General features: G+C 40.6%; 2 protein-coding genes across 5 annotated transcripts in view; one reads left to right on the top strand and one right to left on the bottom strand.

Moving 5' to 3' along the window:
• The first annotated feature begins 256 nt into the window (after positions 1-256).
• sltm (SAFB-like, transcription modulator) lies at positions 257-10,152 on the top strand. 3 transcript variants are annotated; one of them, XM_084933470.1, is made up of 20 exons: positions 257-549; positions 1,615-1,702; positions 2,086-2,141; positions 2,255-2,282; positions 3,598-4,192; positions 4,802-4,845; positions 4,938-5,050; positions 5,158-5,307; positions 5,422-5,519; positions 5,603-5,733; positions 5,853-5,953; positions 6,046-6,102; positions 6,193-6,347; positions 6,444-6,624; positions 7,082-7,206; positions 7,609-7,782; positions 7,914-8,225; positions 8,323-8,470; positions 8,866-9,020; positions 9,111-10,152. In XM_084933470.1, the coding sequence occupies exons 1-20, from the start codon at positions 415-417 to the stop codon at positions 9,220-9,222; spliced, it is 2,958 nt and encodes a 985-aa protein (XP_084789596.1). In that variant the 5' UTR covers positions 257-414; the 3' UTR covers positions 9,223-10,152. The 3 variants fall into 3 exon arrangements, with proteins under 3 accessions (XP_084789596.1, XP_084789587.1, XP_084789605.1); XM_084933461.1 differs by having other exon boundaries at positions 260-549; positions 5,603-5,763; XM_084933479.1 differs by lacking the exon at positions 257-549 and adding an exon at positions 1,077-1,112 and having other exon boundaries at positions 5,603-5,763.
• Positions 10,153-11,022: 870 nt separating this feature from the next.
• The window catches only part of mindy2 (MINDY lysine 48 deubiquitinase 2), a 28,638-nt gene continuing 15,285 nt past the window's right edge, over positions 11,023-24,375 (bottom strand). The window contains exons 5-9 of one of the 2 annotated variants that reach the window (XM_084933491.1): positions 23,399-23,501; positions 22,231-22,373; positions 19,417-19,590; positions 18,335-18,526; positions 11,023-16,527 (exon numbers count right to left, since the gene is read on the bottom strand). In XM_084933491.1, the coding sequence (XP_084789617.1) occupies positions 16,339-16,527; positions 18,335-18,526; positions 19,417-19,590; positions 22,231-22,373; positions 23,399-23,501 (801 nt within the window). In that variant the 3' untranslated portion in view covers positions 11,023-16,338. Of the gene's footprint in view, positions 16,528-18,334; positions 18,527-19,398; positions 19,591-22,230; positions 22,374-23,398; positions 23,502-24,375 lie in introns of those variants that run through there. The other variant, XM_084933499.1, reaches the window with a different exon arrangement.

Below are 24,375 nucleotides of genomic sequence, written 5' to 3'. Positions count from 1 at the left end.
TCGTCAGAAGAAAAGTTGATAAAATAAATTAAAAATTTTGTATTGTTCATACATATGTGTACCGAACCGAAAGCACTGTATCGAACGGTTCAATATCGATACGAGTATTGTTGCACCCCTAATATATACATATATATATATATATATGACAAAGGATGCTGAATAAGGAGCCGGAAAGGAGAAAGACCACAGAGGGAGGTTCGTGGATGTGACACAAGAGAATGTTAGTGATAGGGTGAGAGGGATGCAGATGATCCGCTGTGGGTATTCATAAAGGTTGCATACAAAATATTAAGTATTTGCCTTAACAATAGATGACGGTGAAGCATTTAATCAATAACTACTGAAAACCAACGAAGAAGACGCAGGGGGAAAGTGTCTGCGCGCGCAACCATTCTGTAATCTTGAGGTAAAATGGCGTCGGGTGCCATTTCAACCGAGTGCAAGAAGATATCGGAATTAAGAGTTGTTGATCTTAAATCGGAGCTCAAGCGAAGAAATTTGGACACCTTTGGTGTGAAGAGTGTTCTTGTCGCGCGACTTAGACAGGTGAGTCAGACGGAGCTGATGTGTGCAGAAACGATGACCGAGCCTGGCTGCACGGTGCACAGATGCTAACGCTAATGCTAGCCCGTGTAGTCACAGATTTCCCATCGATTCTAGCGAACAACACTCGTAGTTTAATTGCTAGAGTGACCTAGTTTTGGAGGCATTAAAGCTAGATATCTGTCGGGAAATATTTCGTGTTTGTAGCTCGGACCAGGAGCCAATGGAGGTTGTGTTGAAGTATATAAAAATGTTAACGCTCGCCTTAAATTAGCGGGGGTGCCCAAACAAAAGGCCTGTTTATTCCCCCTTCGCCTCGAAACGTCAGACGGACGAGGGCTCTCTGGTTCGATGCGGCATTTGAGGACCACTTAATCTCAGCGCAAACAGATGCAGCAGATTGCGCGTGATTGATCCCAGGTGCTGGAAGTGTGGATTTTATTGTTAAAATACGCATGCGCTCATTGTAAGTCCGGATCTAAATAAGAGCGCAATGGCTGCTCTGTTTTTTTTTGGTTTTGCTTGTTTTCGATTGAGTTTTCACGATGAGTACTGACACATCCAGGGTACGGATAAAAGTGTTTTTTGTTTGTTTTTGTTTTGTTTTAGTTAATATAGTCGAACATGTGGTTGCTTTAAACAGACGGAGGAGCCTGTTTAATAGATTTTTAGCTAAACGTCAATACTGTCTGATGTTCACATTTAAAAGTCGGTCTCAGTGTCCATGATGATCTATAATCCGCTTTGCTGCCTAAGAAGGAGCTGAGCTATAAATATTGTTAATATACGCCGCCTGCGTGCTTTTTTTGTGCATGTTTCTGCAGTCTTAAAGCAAAATTTGTGAGCCGTCAGTTGAATCGCAATCAGCTGTGATGCGATATTTCAGCCTTGCATATAAACCAAACCAGAGTGATTAATTTGTGAATAGTGGTCAGTCATTGTGCTCCGGGAAGCATGGAAAAGTTCACTGTCATTGCATTTATGTATCTCTCTTATTACGTGCCAGCTGTTTAATTATTTAATTTGCATACTGATTAATGAGTAATTCTAGCTTGATTGTTCTTTAAGGCTATTGAGGATGAAGGTGGCGACCCAGAAAACATTCAGCTCCAGCTCTCAGCTGAAACACCAACTCGCAAAGGCGGAAAAGCTAAAGGTAATCTTTCTTTCTTATAAGAGTCAGGTTGCCCCAGGTGTGGTCAGCGAGACCCTGGCATCCTCTTTTAGAGGAAAGTGTGCATTTGTTGAGTGGGTGCTGGCTGTTACCCAGTGACATTCACAAAGACGGTGCTGCACCAAATACCTCCCTGTGATTGTTTTGGTCTCTAGCAGATTGACTGACCAGCCTCTTGGCCTACGTCAGCGGGGCTTTACCAGTCAATTCACAGTGACTGCCAGTAGCCACATTCAAACAACACATTTGTACTTATGCCTGGAGGTTGCCAGATGGTCACCGACTGGTGTGACTGGGGCCTCAACAAGTTAATGTTTTCTAAATGTTTTCATGTTGAGTTTTAATGTTTTAATTTAATCTTTTAGGAAAGAAAGTGGATTCGGATTTGGACAACACCGTGGAAGATGACAATTTTTCCAAGGTGACTGTACTAAGCACATCTGTTGGGGTTTGAGACATTGACACAAAGCCTTTTTGTTGTTGTACTTGACACTGACAGCCTTCTCAACTCACCTGAGTGTTTTTGTTTTCTAGGAGGCTGAAGAGTATGAGTCAGAAAAGGGTATGTATGATAGCACACCAATCCCCAATGCTAACATTTGGATCCCTCCCCACCCCTTTTTTTTTCTTTTTTCAACAGCTAACTCCAGGTACAATGCATATATCATGTGGTATTTCATGCTTCCGGTAGCTACTGCATCTATCTAGGTTGCAACACATAAAAGGAGGAACAAATACATGATTAATTGAGACATTTCTCAAGATCGAGTCAAGGTTTTTTGTTGTTGTTTTGCATCGCATGTCAATCATTGGATACAGGATGCCTGGGTACCCGGTTTTCTTGGATTGCTCAAAATATTTAAAAGAAAACCATTGTTTGCTTCAGTGAATTTCTGTTTTTAGTGGCATTCGTCTCCCTACATCGCCTAAGGAAATGAAGATTGAATATATTCACTGTGTTGAATGAAAATTGGAGGCAGCACTAGCTTGTAAGATTTGAGGATCACTGCACTTTCTTGTTGTCGCTGTGATTGACAGCATGATTGGACAGGACCTGTAAAATGTGTGTTGGGTAGATCTGAATGGTTCACTCCATTCGCCACAGGAAGTGGGCACCTCATGTTAGGTCTTGGCAGGTGAAACGCTCTGCGAATGAAGTCGGTACATGGGTTGACTCAGGGACTGCGACATTCATGTGAGCATGTTGTACACGTACAGAAGCCATTTGTCAAGAAACAGCAAGAAACCTCATACATTTGTACCCAGGTGGCTGCAGCCCACCCATGATGTGTGCAGTGAAGATGCCACAACATGTTCAGCAAGGATAGATTGTCGTACACAAACGGATGGACTCTTTCTAACTGCATGGGTGTGACTGAATGGACACGTTACAGCGGGTTGGATTTGATGATAACTTTTTTATTTTTACATCCCCCCCCATATAAAACCTGCTAAGATAAGACATTTATTATACAAGAAATGCTGGATGATAAAGAAGATATCCTAAAACTCAGACGACTTTTCAAGAACTGACCCACCGGGAATGTATTTTGCCTAAATGGAGAAAACCCAAAAGATGAACTGATGCCATTCCTCCACATGTGAACTTTCTGAAGAGCGACCATGACTTGTCGTAGGACGTATCGGGAATTGAATTCATACTGAAGTACTTCATGTGTCAAGAAATGAGAAGCACGGAAATATTCCCACATGTCCAAGGAGATTGTGTGTTTTGTGTCTTCCTGTGGTGTCTACGCCCTCGATGACCATTAACACTAAATGTGCTTTCTATTCTACTTTATAGGTCAAGTAACATGCGACATGTCAAATGTTAAAAGTTGTGTTTTTGCCATGTTTATCCTTGTTAAATCCCTCAGATGTAACTGATACAGATGATGGTATTCGTGAAAATTCTAAGCCTCCACCCTGTGAGGACAGCCTCGCTCACTCTGAGGCTGAACCCGAGACAGACGCTGTGGCGGCTGAGGCTGATTCAGAGCCTGAGCCAGAGGTGGATGCTGAGCCCGAGGCCGATCCCGATGCTGAACCAGACGCGGATGAGGATCCAGAGGTCGAGCCTGAAGTGGCTGAGATGGATGCTGAAGCCATGAATTCCTCTAAAGAAGCCGAGGAAGATCACCTATCCGTCTCAATCCCAAACGAAGATGCCATCACTCTGGATGTTGATGGTGACGACCTCCTGGAAACAGGTAAACATGTGAAACTTCCAGATCCAGAGGCAGAGAAGGGCAATGATGAGCCAGAGGCCTCTGCTGAGATGAGCCCAGACGATGACATGAAAGCGAAAGAGTCGGAGGGCCACAAAGATGGTAAGAAGGACGATGGATCCCGTGGCGAGCCCATGAAGAAAGACGGCCGAGACGCCACGAAGAAAGCTGAAACGGGTGATAAAGAGAAGGATTCTGGGAAGAAAGGCCCCTGCACTACTGGGGCATCAGGTCAAGCAAAGAGGTTTGTCTTTCTATGTCAGTTCTTTGATACTACTACCAAGTCCAGCTCACTAAGAACGCAACATTGTGGGTAGCCTCAAGAAATATTTTTTTATTTTTTACATTTTTTTTGCCATGAGGGAAATGTTCACTGATGTACCTAATCCTGCCATTTACGGCATTGATTTATTTCTCTGAAGTCGGTTAAAATGTGACGTTAACCACAAGCTGAGAGAACGACTCTTATTTTGTTACTTTGGCCTTTCCAGCAATTTTTAAGCCTTTTCCAGTTTCTACACAAGGCAGTGTAAAAGAGCATTAGTCTCTGTGATGACGTTTTTTTCCCCTTTGTGGCCAAATGATTCGCTGAAGTTGAACAAACCTCCGAAGATTTCATTTGTCCAGAGAATAAATTGGCTGACAACTTGACCCCATCTCACCACTGGAAAAATCAATGAAGCCTTTGAGACATTGGTTCAGATCCACGTCTTGCCTAAAGGATTTTTTTTTCCCCCCTCAACAGAACCACGAATTATTTTATTCCACTAGCCGTGTGCCTGTCAGCTTACGTCATGGTGTTATTTACCGTCATTCATTTCCTGTTTGTTGTTTCAACCTTTTTGCTTTTTAGCTCTTCAAGAGACAGAGATGGAAAAGCTGCAAAAGATGAAAAGGGTAAGGATGTTTTTAGAGAGGGGAAAAAAAATATTCAGTGTGGTGTTTTGGTTTTTCTAATACTGCTGCTGTTTGGAAAACATGTTTATTAGGAGCTGTAAGCGGCAACAACACTGCCAGCTCGTCTCGTAACATTTGGGTGAGCGGTCTTTCTTCAAACACCAAAGCAGCTGATCTGAAAAACCTTTTTGGCAAATATGGCAAGGTAGATAATGTCTTTTTTTGTGTGTGTGGTTAATTAGTTGTCGTTACTTATTTTGAGCATAGAAAATATTCTTGGAATTTTATAGAGAAAACAAAAATTTCCAACAGGTTTTAAGTGCCAAGGTGGTTACGAACGCTCGCAGTCCTGGTTCGAAATGTTACGGCTTGGTGACGATGTCGTCCAGCACAGAGGTGGCACGCTGCATCTCCCACCTGGACTGCACAGAGCTTCATGGACAGCAGATATATGTTGAAAGGGTTGGTTGAATGCATTATGTCTCATTTCTTCATAGAATAAAACGTTGGTCCTGTATCACTCTTTTTGTTTTTATTAATCTTGTTTTTTTTTGTTTGGTTTTTTTTTTCCTTTAGGCCAAAAATGATCCATTCAAAAAGGAGCCCTCAAAGAAAGAAGCAGAGGAGAAGGCAAATGAAAAGCGCAATTCCACCGGGATGAAGACGACTAACAAGTAAGTGACAGGAGGAAGGGGAAAAAAGTGCTAATGGTAATTGTATGAAAGCCTATTTAACTTTCTGTCCTTTTCTCATTTAGGCCACAGGCGTCCTACAAAAAAGAAGACAAGAAAGTTGATAAACTCTCTGAAAAGGACAAAGACGTATCCAAGAAGCAAGATGCCAGAAGCGGAAAATCCAGCTCAGTTTCATCTGGTTCAGGACACGAAGGTGCAAAGAAGGATGACAGAAAGCATGGCCGTAGGTTTTAGCCCTCTTCTCATCTCTGATTTGGAGAGTGTAACGTAGCTGCTTTGTGGTCATAATTTGCTTTTTGTTTTTTTTAACAGGGGCAAAGAGCCCAAGCAAGATGATGTTGGTAGATCACAACAAAGGAGAGTCTAATTTTGGCAAAATGAGACCTTTCAGAAGGGGAAAGTATTTTGACAAAGTAAGAATTATTTCTGCTTAATTGTAGCCACATTTTAAATGTGTATTTGTCTTCAGATGAATAAAAATGTGCTCTGTTTGATACTTTTTCAGCCTTTTGTTAACATGAACTTTCAAAGACGGCCAAGAAGTTTGATTCCTCCCGAGGAGGTATGAAGTTCTCTATACTTTTTGTTTTTTTGTGATTAATGTGCTTTAGTTCTTATTCTTTTCAAGCTTGAATTTCTGTTTCCCTACTAGCTGGAGATGATGAAAGATAAAATGCGACCTTTTATGAAAAAGGGGGAGGAGCGGGACATCTTACCTTTTGAGAAAATTAAGGAGCAGAAGGAGCAGAGGATGCGTGAAAGGATGGCTCGTATGGAGCGTGTCCGCAGAGCCGTGGAGTTGCGCAAGTACGCACACAAGTTATTACATTGGGTAGATTTATAAAATGTTGAGGCTGCTGTATGTTTGAGTTTCAAGGCGAGGGATGTCTTGTTTGTCTTCAGGCGCCGTGAAATTGCAGAACATGAACGTCGGGAGCGTGAGCGTATCCGCCTGTTGCGGGAGCGTGAAGAGCGGGAGAACCTTCTCCGGGAGCGCCAGAGACTGGAGATGGAGAGGCAAAAACTGGAACGGGAGCGCTTGGAAAGGGAGAGGCTTGAGAGGGAGAGAATTCGTATAGAGCAGGTACAGCGTGAAACATGTACCAGACTAACTTTTTACGTTATAGCTGTCATTTAGCGCGGCTAGAAATGGTGGTCACAGATGTAGCCGTCTACTAACCCTTGCATGCACTGACTGATATTAGCAGCTGGCATTCGAAAGCTGCTGTCAACATTTTGGTAATATGAAGCTTGTAATAGATGAGATGTGGTGGCAAATGCATCGGAAACTCCAATAGCTGTGAGAAAGTTTGCTGCTGCTTCAACAAAAAACTGCCCAGCAGCAGCATGTGTGAGACTCCACGTTAGCTTCTTTTTCATTAGCATTTAAGGGATAAAGGGGGCTAACCTGTTGAGGCAAGAGTGAGCTGAGGAAGATGGGAGCGGCTTTATCACGTCTTTAAATCTAAATCAAATCTAACGTAATGTTGTAACCGCAGCCATATTTTTAATTGTTAAAAATTTGTATTTATTTTTTTCAGGAAAGGAGGAAGGAAGCGGAGCGCATGGCTCGTGAGCGCGAGGAACTGCGGAGGCAGCAGGAGCAGCTTCGCTTTGAGCAAGAAAAGAGAAACAACCTGAAGAGAGGCCGTGAAGTGGAACACGGGTACATATGGTTTTGTCTCAGCTGTTTTAATGTGAAGACGAGTGTGGATAATAATTTTACTCGTGTCTTTACCTATAAGTTACATTTATTTTAAAATGGAAACTGAGCAGCTGACGAAGAGCTTAACAGCTTTTTCTTTTTTCTCAAAAGTAAAATTTTGTTCAGTTTGAATTCGGTACAGAAAAGATCATCATTGGGTCTGTGTGTGCAGCACAACCATAATCTGAGAGTTTTTGGTTTTCATTAGGAGAGGGAGCGCTGTTATCGAGTGGCATTTACATAATATGTAAAGTCTGTGAGCAAACGTAATGTTGTGTTTGTAGTGGTAGCTAGTGTTATCTATATTAGAGTGACAGGTGGCGTCCCGCACTCATGACTCAGTGTCTGTATTCGATGTTTCAGTCGACGAGATGACTCCTATTGGAACGGCAACAAGAAGATACAGCCCGAGTCTGACGCCCGTTTGAATCAAGGCTCAAACTACAACAGGCAGCAGAACCGCTTTACAAACTTCACTCCCCGAGAGAGAGGCCGGTTCCCCGAGACCGCCAGCCAACCACCCAACACGTACGACAGGTACACGTTTAAACTACATTAGTTTACTAATCATGACGTTGATGCCATTCGTTGGAATCATTTATGGACTCCAAAGAAAGCTTTTATTGCACTTTCGGTGAATTACATTTTGGTCCTCTTTGTGTTCCAAGACGAAACCGGTTTGACGGCGAGCCTGAGGTGAAGAAGAGTCGGCCTGCTCCTCACAGAGAAGGCTCCGGCTTTGATCGCTACCACAAAAACTTTGAAACGGTCCGCAGAGCTGAGCCGCCACCACCTCCACGCGCTGAACTTCGGGACACCGACCGCCGGGACAGAGACGACAGACGCCCCGCTCCCATGCACGATCGCCCTATGGGAGCAAGAGGTGCAATGCCGGGCATGTCGCACAATCGCGCACCGAGGGATGGAGGGCACGGATGGAAGAATGACGGCGGGATAAACTCCAATAAGGGAGATATGCGGTAAAGGAAAACTCCTGTTTGAAGATTAAGCATTATTAGTTGCTTGATGGTTTTGGAAAGCTAATCTCTCTTTGAAATCTCTTGCTGGGCTGAGCAGCGGGCCTATGCGCATGCGTGCAGAGCGATCGGGCAGGGATGGCCCAGGTGTCGGTCCAGGTCCTGCTCTCAGAGGAGGCCACTCCATCAACCGTGAAAGGAGCTTTAATGATCGAGATGAAAGAAGACCCATGGTGATGAGTGATCAGGTGAGCTTACCTTCTGAAAAAGGAGTGATGTCTTTCCCTGATCCTCCTGTACGATGGAAAACCTTTACATTTTGAGTTGGCTTTCTTCTGTGTGAGACCCAAACACATCCTGTTTTTCCTCACTTTTTCTGGAACGCAACATTAAGGTTGTTTCTTGTTAAGTTATGAAATTTATTATACAAAATTTAATGACATTAGCTTTAAATCTTCAGTGGCTAGAATAAAATGTGGGGATTTCATGTGGTTACTTTTTAAAATTCAGTCTCTTATTTGTGTCTTCTAGTTTTGGAACCTATTTAGTGATAGGAGTAATGTTCTTACGGTTCCACTTTCCTCGCTCAGATAACTATTTTTGTTTTGCCATTAAGCATTCAGCATTTCCTTTGCCTCTGCAGCCTTTCAGCTCGGGTCGCCAGGTCGTAGTGGAACGTCACGGCAGGGAGCAGGGAATGAGGAAGGAGTGGCACGGTGGCTCAAGCTCCCAGGGTGGAGGCTTTTCCGATAATCGCAGGATGGGGGACTCTCGGAGCGCCATGATGCCGCCTTCCAGGTATGTTGCATAATGGAGACGTGTTGAGAAAGCAGAGTAGCGTGCCGCCCTTCCATCCTTCTCAGACATGACCTTTTTGTCTTTCTGCAGTCACTCTTCGTCTGGAATGAGCCGAATTGTACAGATCACCAACAACTCCATTCCCAGTGGCGGCACTGTGGGCGGATTCAAAACCTTCAAAGGAACGCCGCGGCAGTTCTAACCACAGCCACAAATCTGCAACATGAAAGCTCCTGAAGATCTGAAGACTTTTCTGAACTTTATTTTTAGAATATCAACTTTTTGTTTTTTCTTTTTCCTTTTTTTTGGCGGCACGTTTGTGCACAAAAGGTTGATGACACTATTTTATTTTGTATAGACAAGTGTACCTCCAGTGTAGGGTTTTTTCCTGACAGTTTTGCTGTTACCATTACACAACCCTGTGCACATGTTTTAATAATATTTAGAAACCTTATTGTACAGCACAGTCTTTGTAACAAGTTTTCAAGTGATGTTAAGACTTCTCTTATTGAGTGTTCTCTGTACATTTTCAGTAGCCTAGCGTCACACTCAATTTTCCTGTTTAATATGTCTTTAGCGTATTATAGAACCCGACATGAAGGGATAATTGACTCATTTGGAAGTTTCACAGATGACGAAAAGAAATATCTTTTTTGAAAAGTCATTTTTGCTGTGGATGTCCTGTTTTTGTAAAAGAAATGATTATAAAACTGTAAAAGAGCCCGCATTGTAGCTAAATACCTCTCATAGGCCACGAATTGAATCACAGACAGGTCTGTGTGTCTAAACTCAAATTTGACTTTCAGGTCAAACTGCAGGGCATTCAGTGGAGGTAAGCGAGCCTTTTAAGGGCACACATGGTTGTTGTTTGCTCATTGTTATTTCAGTGAAATTTGAACATTTGCTTTTCAGCTTTTTCTTTTTTTTTTTTTCCTTTTTGTGAAACTTGTATTGTAGAGACATCCTGTGTCCATCATTGAACTCCCTCATGCTAGCAGGAAGTATCAGTGTAGAAGGTTTGAATCTGAAAAAGTGCTCAAGATGGGTAAAACCTGCCCTTTGAAGGGACATCATACTGTATGTAGACTGTAAGCTTCGTGTCAACTGTGACTAAACCAACATCTTGCCTCTGTCTCGTCTTGTTCGGTCATTTTAGTGCTTTTTTTTTTTTTTTTTGTTTTGTTTTGTTTTGTTTTGTTTAAAAGCTCGTTAAGCTTCGTAATTCTTTCAGAGCTGGACCAATACTGCACACCTCGGACTGCCATGCATGTAGTTGGATTTAAATCGCACATCTGTTGTAACTGGTTGAAGCTGTGTAGACCAGCAGTTTCTGAAATACTTGAGAGCCGTTTAACACCAACAAGCACATGTTCAGCCTCACACATCCTTTTCTTCCCCATTCTGATGCTCGGTCTGAACTGCAGCAGGTTACCTTGACCATGTCTCAATGATTAATTCTAATGAGTTGCTGCCATACGATTGGCTAATTAGGTGTCTGCAAAAAGAAAACAGTTGAACAGGTGTACCTAATGACGTGGTTGGTGAGTGTATATTCCACTGCAGTGTCTAACCAACTGGTACAGTGTCTTTGGACTTTTATGCTCCATACATCTTGTTCATATGTAAGGCAAACAGATATAACCAGTGCCTCCCACCCGGGAAAAAAAAGTAACCAAGTCAGTCTTACAAAATAATTTTTATAGTGTGAAGGTGAAGTTTTGCACGGCTTCAATACATACGATAATGAAACTGTATTAACTGATTCTCAGGTGGTCAGGTTGGAACTTTTTTCCAGAATGGATTAATTTTATGTGGAATGATCCAACTCACAGAAACAGTTTTCACACATACAGGCTATGAAATGGTGCAACTTCCACTTTTCTCAAAAGACATTAAGACTTCAAAGCAATGACAACAAACCAACAACTTATCTTAGTTTTTTATTTTCCTGGTAACTTCTAATCAGGTTGAATGTCCCTCGTCTATAAGGCATTTTGTTATATATATATATATATATATTTATATATATATCACCATATACAATATGTGACTGTAATGTGAAAGGCTACATACATTATTTGGTCATTTATGTAAATACATGAACATTGAAATCAACACAAATGAGTAACCTCCCATATTCACAAACGCTTTCCTTTTTGTTTGCTTCCTTTATGCGAAATATAAACAAAACAGGCCGGACAGTGGAAAATAAATTTCTTGGGGTAATCGATGATGAACTTTTACTCCTCTTTATTTTTCAGCCCACACTGTACATGCATCACAGGGTAAAATCTGGGAGTTTTGATATTGCAATAAAGAAAAGATCTCCCTTAGATTGTTCAGCACTCTGGATCTATCTGTCACACAACAACAATGAACATTTCCCTCTGCTACATTAATGAAAACACTCAAGCCTGATGAAGCATTTTCACGTACTTTTGACCTGTTGCCTTTCTTTGAGAACATTGTGTAATGAAATGATGGATTTGATGGGGGGAAAAAAAAATTAACCTACACCATTTTTTTGCTGATGGAATTGAATACCAGTTTTTTTTTCCTGCATTTTTTGTCATCATCTGTCAGCGCCGAGCTGATAACTCCAGCCTCTGTATTGGTATACTTGAGTCTGGTGTAGATGTACCGCTAACTACGAATATATCAAATTGCAGCAAGTTCTATTGAAGTGGTGCTACGACCCGATTTCCAAAAACATCTGGATGCTGTGAAAAATATAAATTAAACCACAAGAAGACTTTAAATTAATTTAAACCATACATTTAATTATAAATACTACAAAAGTGCCATATGTTATAACTAAGCAATTTTTTAATGCTCATTTTGAATTTGAAGCCAGCAACACAATAAAAAAAACCCAAAACAAACAAACAAATTAAAAAAAAAACAAAAAAAAACGGACATAGGCATCTAAGTGCTCTTATTTGATAACTGCACAGAATTTAGTGATTTCATCATTTTCATCATCAATACAAGAGTCAGAAAATCTGGACAAAATCTCTCAATACACATGACAAGGCTGGAAAAACCTGAACTGAATGACTGTGAGGATTATCAGGCTCTGCACTGCCTTAAAAACAGGGATAATCATGGTGGGAATCACTGCGTGGACTCTGAAACAGTTCTGCAAGCAGTGATGCTGCAACCACAAAGTTAAAAACCTCATGTATAGCAAGATCCATAAACACCACGGTCTCTTTTATAGTGGACTGAGCCGAAGCAGACAACTGTGCGTGGGTTTGAAGGGTCTTTCTGGAAACCACTGGTACCACGTCCTCCAGAGTAAAAAGGACAGGGGCTGTTCAGATTGTTTAAAAAGCAGCACCTGTGATTGTACGGAGGCCCATGAGCGACACGAGCAATTTGTTAATCTGCAAAGGTCCCATTAATGCTGAACAATATCTACAGATTTTGGACCAACGTGTTTCACACGGAAGAAAGGGATGTGACAACAGCATGGCTCTGTTTTTAGAGAGTCTGGCTAATAAACTTGAATGCTTACACAGTCAAAATCTCTCAAAAAGTGAAAACATGGCATTGTTAAAAGAAAATGCGACTTTAGATTTATTTGAAATGCGTTCCTGGCATCATATTCAAAATGTGCATATGTAAGAAAAAGTAAAAAAACAAAACAAAAAAAACGCCAGTTTTAATATTTGATATGTTGCCTGTTTTTCTATTTAAGTTCAAAACAGGGTTTCTCTATGGAAGCTTGTTGCTGCCACTGAAAAAATCCCAAACAATTTTAGCTAAGCCAAGTCAAAATTTCAAGTTATTTTCTCAATTTGGAGTTACTAACTCAAACTTCTAAAAAAGTAAGTCAACATTGTGAGATTATTATGAACTACGAATGGCTCCTTTTTCAGTGGCTGAAACAAGCTTCCATATCTCTCTGCAAAGTTGTATGTTTTGTCTATTTTTACATTTTGCACAACATCCCGCCATTTCTGGAAACAGAGTGGCTCCTTGTAACAGATGTATCCTTTCATTTTAAGCCAAAACATTTAATCAGCCCTTTCATATTTTTACAAATTCGTATTATTTAGCTGGCTTAAGAGCAACTGCTACTAAGAATTATTATTTTGGCCATTATTTACTTTTTTTAAGGTACCCAAAAGAACAATAGCACTCTTGCACAATTTGTGTTCTGTAGAAAATGAGGTATGTTTTTTTTCTGTTAGTGCATATCAATGTAACAGTGCAAAACCAATTACAACAACTATATGTTCAACGATCACCTTGTCAAAATACTAATTTTACAGCATTTACCCCACCATCACTTTTACAAGGCATACAAGAGACCACTTTGAGACATTAAACACACAATATCCTTCTGATCAATTCATCATAGGAAGTAGGGTGAACCAAACACATTACAACAAAAATACTTAATTCAGGTGATAATGACTAGGAGTAGCAAGCAGATGCACAGTAGTAAATCTGAAACAATAGTAAAAATCTGTGGCATTTGTGTAACTTCACGCTGTATTCAAACAAAGACCCACATAAAAATCTTCAAAATCAAATCCAACTTTAAAATAAAGTTTAATTTTAAAAAAATCTCCTCTGGAATGTTTAATCAGCATGTTGTTGATGGGCCAAGACAGGGTGAAAAACAAAATCAGAAAGCCTCCCCTCTATCTTCTTAAAGAGAAATTTTGATTACTTTATTACTTTAAGGTGCATGAAAAAAAAATCTGCAAAGAAGTAACAATGTTCCTTAACCCTGTTCAGCGAGGTCTTTATTTTTCACCAGGACCAGCCAGTCCATTGCTTTTTACTGTTATTTGAATGAATTCAGCTGTCAATAACAGTGTTAGTGTCAAGTCCTTCAAAGTGTCCTAATAGTTGTGTGGTGTGTACATATAACGGATACTTAAAAGTTGCGGCTGAGATAGTGACTTCAGGCCGAGGAACCGTGTCATTAGAAACATTAACATCTGAAAAGACACCCGAGGATATGTCCCATCAAAAAAGGCCTGAGAGAAGTTCTGACGTTTACATGAAAAATGTATGGATTGTCTCATTCTGGTAATACGCCTGTTTCCTTTTGTCCTATAAAATATGCTGAAATGCTGTAAGGCGTTATATATTCAACTGTAGTTATGTATATATATACAAAACATAGCCTTGCTAGGGCCAAAGAAACAAATGGGGAGCACAAACTCCAGCCATCACACAAAGCTCGTAAGAAAGGTTCCCCACACAGTAGGTAGCCTGCTGTCCTGACAGAGAATTTTCTTCTCACTCAACAAAATAATGGAGACCACTTTACAAGCGCTGCAAAGACCTCCTACGCCAACTGTCTCCCTCAGTCTCTAGCAGAAGGCTCGAGTCAAGGCATCCGACTGGAATGTGTAGATAGAAAAAGTTTGTCAGGAGGCAGTCCCATGGTACAATAATGGCACAAACCACTAGCTAAATTATAAGAATGGGTTAGATAAATATGTACATCATGTGTCTGCATGCGCAGCGCTGCAGTGAAAATGCACAAAAGTTTAAAGGTGATACCACAGAATTTCCTACAACCTCCAAAGACAGCTCTGTCTGCGAACTTTGGGCCTGAATGTTCATAAATATCTGATAAAATTAGTCTCCTTTGAAGCTGACTAAGAAGGGGCTAGGAAAGGGAGAACTGTGGAGAACAATGGGAGAAAAATTCAAAGTTGAAAATTATCTTGTAGAGCCTGATATATACAGATACCGATATTTGATTTAAAAATCTGATTTTACAATAAATTAGCGACAAAACAAACAGATTTCCGTAACATTTGTTATTTTTTAGTTTTATTTTCATTTTCTCGTTTATTGTTGACTCTGCTCGGATTAGCCGGCAGTCGTTTGGGTTCCAAACACTTGTGTTGCCAACAAGGAAGTTGCAAAGTGCCCTCTGGTGGACAAAGTATGCAACATCAACACTCATAAAATAGCTGAAGGGTGTTTCTCCCATCTCTTCTTTACTCTATATTCATTTATTGGCCACTACGATTGCCGATATTGACAAACTGTCAAATGGCTAATATCATAGGATACTATCGGCCTGCTGTTAAATCTGACTCTATTATATTGTATATCCTGATCCTGATGTCACATATTTGGAGTCCAATTTATATGTTAATAAAAGGACCTCCGTTGTTCAGAGAAATGTGTGTGGATTACTGAATTCAAAGCCCTGATTCTAACAGTGTCTCCACACACACAGACACACACGCTCTACAGGAAGCTGTCAGAACAGACTTTCAAACTACCGCTCACTCTAAACTAGGTGCCATCGAACGCAAACCTAATCTGCCGAAAGATAGGCGCGTCTGAGAAACATCAGATTCAGACATAACGTGCCAACGTAATCTTCAGTTTTCCTGTCCCAAATCTTGTTTTTGTGAAACAGAATCACAACATAAAAGACACAAAATGTCCCAAATGTGTAGCTTAACTGATGCAGCATACAAAAAACAAACAAAAAAAACAACCTTGTCACATCAGTGATGCTCAGTAAATGACACGTTTATACCAAAGTAGCACACGTTTACTGCACATACACATTCAGACAGAGCAGAATACAACACTGCCATACTCTGGTAAGGCAAATCTGAACAGGGCAAGCTGTGATGAGTGTTGTAACGTAGCTACAGTATCTGGCAGCTAATTAACCCTTAGTATGTAGTGTTTCAGAGGGGACACAAGTGGCGTTACATCGACTTCCCTTTAGACTGAGAGAAAAGGAACAAAAAAACATAGAACCTCTCCCAAAGCTACAGGTTACTCAGATAAATAAAATGTGAATCTTGGCATCAATGGCTATATATGTTTTGTAAATATTGACGCATACAAAAAAGCTTATAAGCTGCACTACTGAAAAAAATGACCAAAGTGAATTAAGTTTTGTAAAAGAAGAGAATGTGAGAGGGTGAGATTTTGTTTCTTCGGATTATGTCGTTGGCTATAAAATACACCATCCCCAGATAAACTTGACCCCCCTCCCTCCCTTCACAAATATAGTGTGCAACTTGTAACAAAGTTTGGCGGACTCTAAGAAAGAGAAGGGGTAGTAGTTGTTGTTTTGCCCCTTCCTCTGATGTCCAGGTTCCACTGAGGATAGAGGATAGCAGGCACCAGTGGTTTGGGAACAGCAAATCCTCTGTTAGTCACATCTCTCCTCAATCGTCTCCTTCCCTTGTTTGCCATCAAGTGGGGGCTGTGCGTTGTGTGTGTCCAGTCCATGGAGAAAAAACTCTGTCCCCTTTCTCACAGATAAGCAAATGCACAAAACACTCACATGCACACTCACGCAGACAGCTATATGTTACAAAATAACACATTTGTCTTTATCTTTTGATTCTTTCTTGTTTTTACGCTCCCCACTAGATGACTGTTTCCCCGGGCTGGGTGTGGCTCCAGCCGGTGCTGCTACGCCACCGCTGGCTGCTGCTCCCCCTGTTCCTGGACCACCTCTGTCCGTCTCGGCCCCCTCGGCAGCATCCTGCTGGCCCTCCTTCCCGAACAGGACAGCAAAAGAGTAGAAATTTACAGCTTTGTTTGTATTTCTTGAAAAACTGTGGCAAGAAATGATCGACCAAAAATTAATGTCTCTCTGGAATTAATTACACAGACTTTGAGAGGTAAACTAAAGCTATTTCACACATGCACTGCAGTCCTGAACTTTAACAGGACTCTACCAGGCAGGTGATCATGAGAATGCAAACACATGACGCATTCAGGTCGAACGTGGTCGCTCTGTGAGCTCTTTCAAGTATGTAATTCGCACTGATGTGAGAATAATCATACAGTACGGTGCATTTACCACTAGATACAGGACACAAAGACAAACACCATCCACACCTAACCCATGCAGACAGATCCCTAAAGTAAAACATATTTAGAATTTAAGATGACCTATTCTGTTTGATTTTCATTTTATGACATATTGACTTCATATTGAACACATAGTATGAATGTGTTTAATGCTGTGTGGTAAACATGGGAAAATGATCATAATCTGATTGTCCTGACAACCTGCAGGACTTTAAGACGTGTCCTCATGAAACTTTGGTCATGTGTGTCAGTGTTACTTGCGGCAAGAGTGATTCACAGTAATTACCTCAGCCAAGGAGGTACTTGGTAGCGTGTATGAACATAATAGCTTAAAAAGATTTGAATGAATTCTGATCAATCTTTTTAGTGGTGTACGGGGGGAGGGGGGGGGTCGCAATCCATTAATAGTTGGCTTACATCCACCAAGGTTTTCAAGGTCAACTTCATAATTTGATTGGTTGAAAACTGAGAAAAAGCCTTAGAAACTGTGATTCTTACAAGTGTGTGTCTTGTCAACATATAGAAATCTATTATATATCACACTTGACCTCTGACCTCTCCTTCAAAGTGAATAGATTGATCTGATGGTCAAAGTAATAATGATATATAGAGTTATTTAAAACTGCATCTCTTACTGCAATTGTTTGTATTAATGACATATAGGCACACTGGGAATGTTAGATGGGTATATCATGTACTTTGGACCTCTGACCTCTTCTTCAACATTTCTGAAATGATACTGATATATGGAGATTTTAAATATCACATCATTTACATCCAAATATTATGCCACATTTGGCTAATTTCACTTTTACATTTTACTTTACCCTTTCTTTCCTTCCAGAACGTTATATCTGCTTTTTTTTTTGTAAAACAGTCAATTGAAAATTTGTGGATAACAACAACAAAAATGTGAATTTTTAGACAAAGACGGTCGAGGCTGAGATGGTTTGGACATGTGCAGAGCAGGGATAGGGGATATTTTCGACAAAGGATGTAGAAGATGGAGCTGCCAGGCTGGAGGACAAGAGAAAAGAGCACAGGGAAGATAAATGGATGCAATGAAGGAGCACATGCAGAGGGTTGGTGATAGAAGAGGATGCTAGGGATAGGGTGTGATGGAGAGAGATGCCCCACTTGGGCGACCCCTAAAAGGAGCAGCCGGAAGAAAAATGTAAAAAAGGAGAAAAGCTGTATAAAGAAACTGATGTGAATAGAACTGAAAAGTTTTACTTTTATCTCCTGTTTTCTGTTTTATTTCTTTTTGTCCACTTCCTGAATTTTATACTCTGCTCACACGAATTAAGGAGAAAAAGGATGATTATGTGCTATCACCTTCCCCTTTTCATCATCAGTTCCTCCTTTGTAATTCCGCTCTCTGATGCAGACATCTTTCCGTTTCCAAAAGGCAAACTTTACCCTCTGTGGTTCATAAAATTACCTCCTTTCTTACCTGCTTCTATCTCCCTATCTCCCACCCTCCCTACCTGTGCGTGTGCTGCTGCTGCCGCCGCCGCCTGCTCCTGCTCTTGCTCCTGGTAGTACTGGGAGGCTCGTCGGTCCTCCTCCTCCTGAAGCTTTTTCGCTAACTCTAGATCACTGATGCCTTCTGGGAGTTGTTCCCACTGTAAGTCCTGGCTTTGCTGCTCCTGCTGCAGTGACAGCGCCATCAGATAATCCTGATAACAGACATGAACACACATATAAAGGTGGAGAAAGAATCACCTATGAGCAAATCTATCACTGTAATGCTTAAATGCATCAAATACTGTGTTCTGGTTATTGAACAGTTGGTCACAAGCCTCAAGTTTTTCCTTATTCGGAGAAACAACTGTGTCTGTCGTCTACTTTGTCAGAGTGCATTATCTAAAGTGTTTCCTTGTCTATGCTATGCACAGTGTCGCTGTAAAGATGGGGAATTTTTTCTTCATCTAACTGAAGTCACGAGTCGTCCATAAAATACAGTTTTCTTACCAAACCAATTTTGCTGATAAGGAGTGCTAGACCTGAGTAAGCAAGAAGAATAAAAAGTAATAGCCCCTCTGTTCATGTCTCATTGGTGCATGTGTGGGAGCGAGGCAGAAAATCTGTGTTCAATCTATTTTGGTCCACCGAGAAGAAGACAGCTGTGAAACAGGTAAAAGAGCATCACAGACAAACACAATGCATTGATAGGGACCACAGTGAAGCATGCATTAGAGGAGGGCAAGGTGCCATGCAGCCTTGCCCGGTGCTATTCAGGCTGCCCTGTATGTGATTTGCACTGGGAGCTACAACACATTTATTATTTAAGAAGTTTCCATTATATTTTTTTTTAGCCTGGGTTGACGCAGAGTTTATTTCTTTGGCTTCATTTCCCGTGTCTATTCACTTCGATAATTCTGTGTCTCATGGGAACTGGTGTTGTGTTTCATTGAGGCCAATGCTTTAAAGCAGCTAAAAAAAACACCCCAAAACGTTACTTTGTGTCACACTGATGGTGTGAAAAGCACAACACATTTAAACACATCACGGTCTGGACGGGAATTGTTACTGGTTCTGCTAGTCTTGCCTGCATCAGTGCTCAGACCTGGTCTATCTGATCCTGCTGGCCACGGTATACAGTCTCTGGATCAGAAGGAGGCCGCAACCTGAACTCCGAATCGCAGAAATTGCCGTCGCCGTCAACGTTGTGCAGACTTTCCCAGACAACCTTCTCCTCCGTCAGGAAACCTTGGTCTGTAACCAGAAGGTACAGCTGGCCCTGGGAAACAACACACACAGATTACACACATCTTATCAGTTTATACAAACATGCTGTTAGTACAATGTGTATTTGTTATTACCACAAAGGAGGTGAAGGATTTTCAAAGGTTATTTGTCAGATTTGGTCAATGTGATAGCGCTGAAGGTCAAAGTAAACTGTCTCAGTTCCAGAATTTATCAGCTTTGTGGAGCCAGAGATTATTGTCTACCATTTTCTATTTTCATCATTTAAATGATCATTATTAATAATACATGCCAATGCCACAATATTAGTTGGTCTGTTGGTGGTGTTGGCAAACTGATATATTTACAGGACTCAGGACTAGGGATGGGTACCGATATCCGGTGCCATTATGACCGGTTCTGACATAAACGGTAGTAACCAGACCGAAAAGCAGCGCATATTTCGGTGCTTTTTTTCCCCCCTGAGATGTCATACACTTTGGATTCTAGCCAATCATTTTACCTTTCCGAGGATAGTAGGCGGGCCCAGGTACGTACGTTCTTTTAGAGCAGAGCTACAGATTAAAAATGCCCAAGGCGAAGCGATCAAAAGTCTGGCTGTACTTCACAGCAAAAGATGCAAACTCAGCAGCCTGCAACAAGTGCTTTAAGGTGATACTGTGCAAAGGAGGTAACACCTCGAATCTGATGAAACACCTGGCGACCCATAGCGTTTTTTTAAAAGCCGAGAAATGCACCGTATTTGATAGCTTGCTGCAAGACCTCACGGAGAGCACATCTACTGCGGGTGTGGCAAATCTCCATTAGCGAGTTAGCTCGGATCGCCCCGTGCGTAGGGCTGGACCGTGCTTATCATTTTGCAGAAAAAAAGAGACTGCTAAAAATAAAAACATAAGAGGTTTTTGGACAAAGTTTGGTTCTCCATTCTTTAAGCACCAGTTCGAGCACCGTTTAAGCACCGGCATGATTTCAAAAGTATCGATTTGGCACTGGTATCGGATAAAACCTAAACGATACCCATCCCTACTCAGGACCCCAGCTTTTACCATATAAATGTCACCTTGGGCCACTGTTAAGTGGTTGCCAGGCAACATGATGGTGTAAAAAAAATTACATAATTTTAACGTTTTGAGGCTGTTAGATGTTACTAATAGTTACTGCTGTAACATTAAAATATGATTCTTTTATAAGGATTTACAGGTGCATTAGTTAAAGTTAAAAATGGGTCACTTTAGTCTGTTGCTAGGTGGTTGCTAGGTAACATGGTGAGACAATATGTAATCTAGATAAGAACCTTCAGAGGCCTAAGATGTGCCTGTGTGCCAGTGTGGTTGTTGAATTTTGGATCATGGAACGAGTATGTAGACAGACAAAGTTATATTATTACTCTTATTGTTATTTTCATTATAATTATGATGATTATTATAATGAGTTTGGTTACAAAATATTAAGTTGAGGAAATGTTGATTGTTCTATAATAATAAACTCTTTCACAGGATTAACTCTTTTGATGTCGGACATAAAGTGCGTCGGTATTTATCTGATGCCCTTCCTCGGATCCCCATATTAATTATTTGAAGGAGAATTATTTATGAAGAATAAAAACAACGTACCAGTGTTCAGATTAAATCACACGCTAGACCCTAGACATACAGTCTTCACAGATAAATAAGGCTGTTTAGCATGTATGTGTACAAGTTCATGCAAAGGTCTGCTTTGGAGTGATTACAAGAGACCATGGGCTGTTATTATGCTTTGTCTGATGGTTGTTGGGCACACACATGCACTGCTTTGCTTATATTGGCAACAAGTGTACTATTCAAAATGAAAGAACACACACTCACTTCCCCTTCCCTGGATAACAGGAAAGGTTATTCCCTGCTGCAGATATATGGTAAGCAATGACCCTCTTAGGGTCACTGTGAATGTGGTGTCTAATGTTATGTACACATAAATAAACAGCTTTCTTCAGACTGATTAATATATTAAAGCATATCATTAACTACACAGATGCCACTTAAAGGCAAAAGAACTACTCATCAGAAACAAGAAAGTGGTTGAGCTGTTTTCTGTGAGCTCAACTGTAACTTATTAACACTTCAGTAGGTTTGTTATGCATGTTGTGTAGCCCCTCCCACTAGGTCATTTGGACACTGCTCTCCCAGGTGAACATCCTCTGTGCAACCAATTGCACCTCGATTGGAAAAAAAACACGGATTATACGTTGTGTTCATATATCACATACAATCTACAACAACTGACATTTAAAGGGCTGCAAGACTTGTTGCTGCTAGAGGGACAGATGGTATCATGACGTCCTGACCCATTTAAGCTGTTGCAATGTAGCAGTGGCTTGTTACATAAATCTCAACTCTTTACCCCTTTAAAGCATACTAAGTAACTCTTGAAGCTCTTTTCTGAGCTGCATATTCCAGACCTGCTTATGGAACAGAACGACTGGGTGTCGACAGGGTGGTCTCTGTCTATGCAACTACCCTTGGAAAAATCATCAAACCTTGTCTTTATTGATATATACTAAGGTATCAAAACTTGCCATTAAGAGTACAGTGAAGGTTGCCAAATGCCATCTTGATCAGGAAAATATTAAATGCAAGTTACATCAATAAGGTTCACAGTCAGAGCAAATATGCTGTTACTTTTTTGGTAGTTTTACCTTGTACTTGATCATGGTGCTGAAGTGATTATTCCTGAAAAAGACGCAGAGCTCTCCCTCCTGTACCGTAGATGTGAGCTCACACAGTCCATGGTAAGTCAGCTGGGTGGCTGTGCTGTTTAAAAACTGCTCTGCTACGATGCCTAATGAGAGAGAAGAGAAAAGAAAAAGAAACACAAAACAAAAAATTAAATGAAGTTAGATTAGAAAATGAAGAAACACTGATGACTTTTAATTGATTTAAATTCCTTGGGGAATATAAAGCAGATTTAGGTGACTATAAATTTTCGTTCCTTTGTTTTGATTAGCTTCACGTTTAAATCACCTCTAAGTAATTAAAAATAATTTTATTATTTGCTTTTGGATGCTTTAAGCTTCACGTGCTAGATCCCATAAAAGCTATTTTTGTCATTGAGCTACCACTTTGATGAGTCGCCTGGACTCCAATCAAGCAATCCCAGTTCATTCATGAACACAGGTCGCTACTTGGAAAGCTTTGTGGAAATTCTGCTGTAATGTCTATCCTCACTCTGAGCAACTCTGACTCTCTGCTCGAACTGGCAACCTTTACAGTCACATTTGACATCTGTACAACAGAGCAGCATTCAAAACTCAAAATCAGTGGAATGCTACCACTGAGAAACACTCTACCCTAGATTGTGAATGAATCTTTTAAAGATTGAATCAACTTTACTCAAAACTCAGTTTTCTCAGAATTTAATCTCTGTCCAAGATAATTAAATGAACCATATCGGGACATCGACTAATGCGGTGATGCGTCGTTGTGGTAGCAGCCCAGCTGACAACTACTTAGGAAGCTCAGTGTTGATTGAGCAAATATTTAGTTGAGAAGTTACAGACAGCTGGTAGGAACGCTGTGAGCCGAGGAAATAGGTCATTTGATGAGTAGTCACAAGTATGTCCTGGTTTTTATTTAAACTCAGTCTGTGGTTTTCTGGGGAAGCATGTCTAATGTAATGCCAACAAAAAAATGTTTCACATTTTTTTGTTTTTTAAAAGAAAAAAAAAAGAAAAATCTTTTTATTATTTTACTAAAATGTACAACTTTTCTCTTTTCTCTCCAGCTTCAAGTACACAGGATCAAAAGAGAAGAAATGGGAGACTAGAAAGCAGTCGGGCAGATCAGGAGAGAAGAGAAAGCACTTACCTTCTCCTGCCAGCTCACTGTTGTCTGACTGTTTGCAGGATATTATCTTTTCGACCAGCTGGTTATAGCTGCAGTTGCCCACTGCCTTGACAATATCATGCATCTGTAAAAAGTGTGGGAAAGAACATTCAACAAGCTTTGATGTTGTTTTACTAAAAGCTGCAGAAAATCCCAAAGAAAATTTATGACAGCAGCCCCCCAAAAAGTTAACTTATTAAAATCTGTTACATTCACCTATTAAGTCTTTATACAGATTACACACTTATAAAGAACATGACCTTTCATTAACGTTTCTCAAAAAGACGATCAAAGGGGAGAGTGCACTTAAAAGGTCACCTTTTAATGTCAGATCTGTTTTTGCTGTAAACATCTGCAAGTGGGAATTTATCATGACTCATAAGGACTTGGAGAACGATTAGATAAAGAAAAGCTGATAAAATAGAACAAAAATAAAACTTTCAAAGAAAAGGTGAGCTGAAACTGGTACAAGAGTAAATTCTAATTACATGCTAATGGAGAGGTACGGTGTGAGCTGCATTTGGAGACTAATTCCAGTAGCTTGTATTGAAATTAGGAGACTGCACTCATCATTTCTGTTCGTGTCCAGTATAAAGAGGTTTCTGTTAAGGTGCATGCGTTATAGTGGATGGCTCATTTTTTTAAGGGTCGGAGACCACCTCCTCTCTCTGACAGGCTCCTAAGCTATGAACCAACTCAACCTCTCAGGTCCTCTGAAGCAGAACAAATGATTGTTCTCCGACTCTCCCCTGATACTGGAGACGCTGCTGGAACAAGCAACCACATCGTGCTCTGATAATGTTGGCACGCATTTTGGACGAGTTTAAAACCAAATGAAAAACATTCTTGTTCATCTGTTTAATTGTCATTTCTTTTATCCAATCATTTTTAACATTATTGTTAATAATACCCTGAGACTAAAGTCTTTGTGCTCCAGGTGCCCCCACTGAATGTATTAT

This window comes from Perissodus microlepis, chromosome 1, assembly GCF_051167445.1.
Source record: "Perissodus microlepis isolate ML-2025 ecotype Zambia chromosome 1, ASM5116744v1, whole genome shotgun sequence".
NCBI classification, from domain to species: domain Eukaryota; kingdom Metazoa; phylum Chordata; class Actinopteri; order Cichliformes; family Cichlidae; genus Perissodus; species Perissodus microlepis.
This window is presented reverse-complemented; position numbering and strand designations above follow the sequence as displayed.

Coding starts and splice junctions, on each gene's coding strand:
- sltm (XM_084933461.1), top strand. CDS start 415: ATGGCGTCGGGTGCCATTTCAACCGAGTGCAAGAAGATATCGGAATTA. Junction 6,103..6,192: donor GTTTGATTCCTCCCGAGGAG/GTATGAAGTTCT, acceptor TTTCCCTACTAG/CTGGAGATGATGAAAGATAA. Junction 8,226..8,322: donor TCCAATAAGGGAGATATGCG/GTAAAGGAAAAC, acceptor TGGGCTGAGCAG/CGGGCCTATGCGCATGCGTG.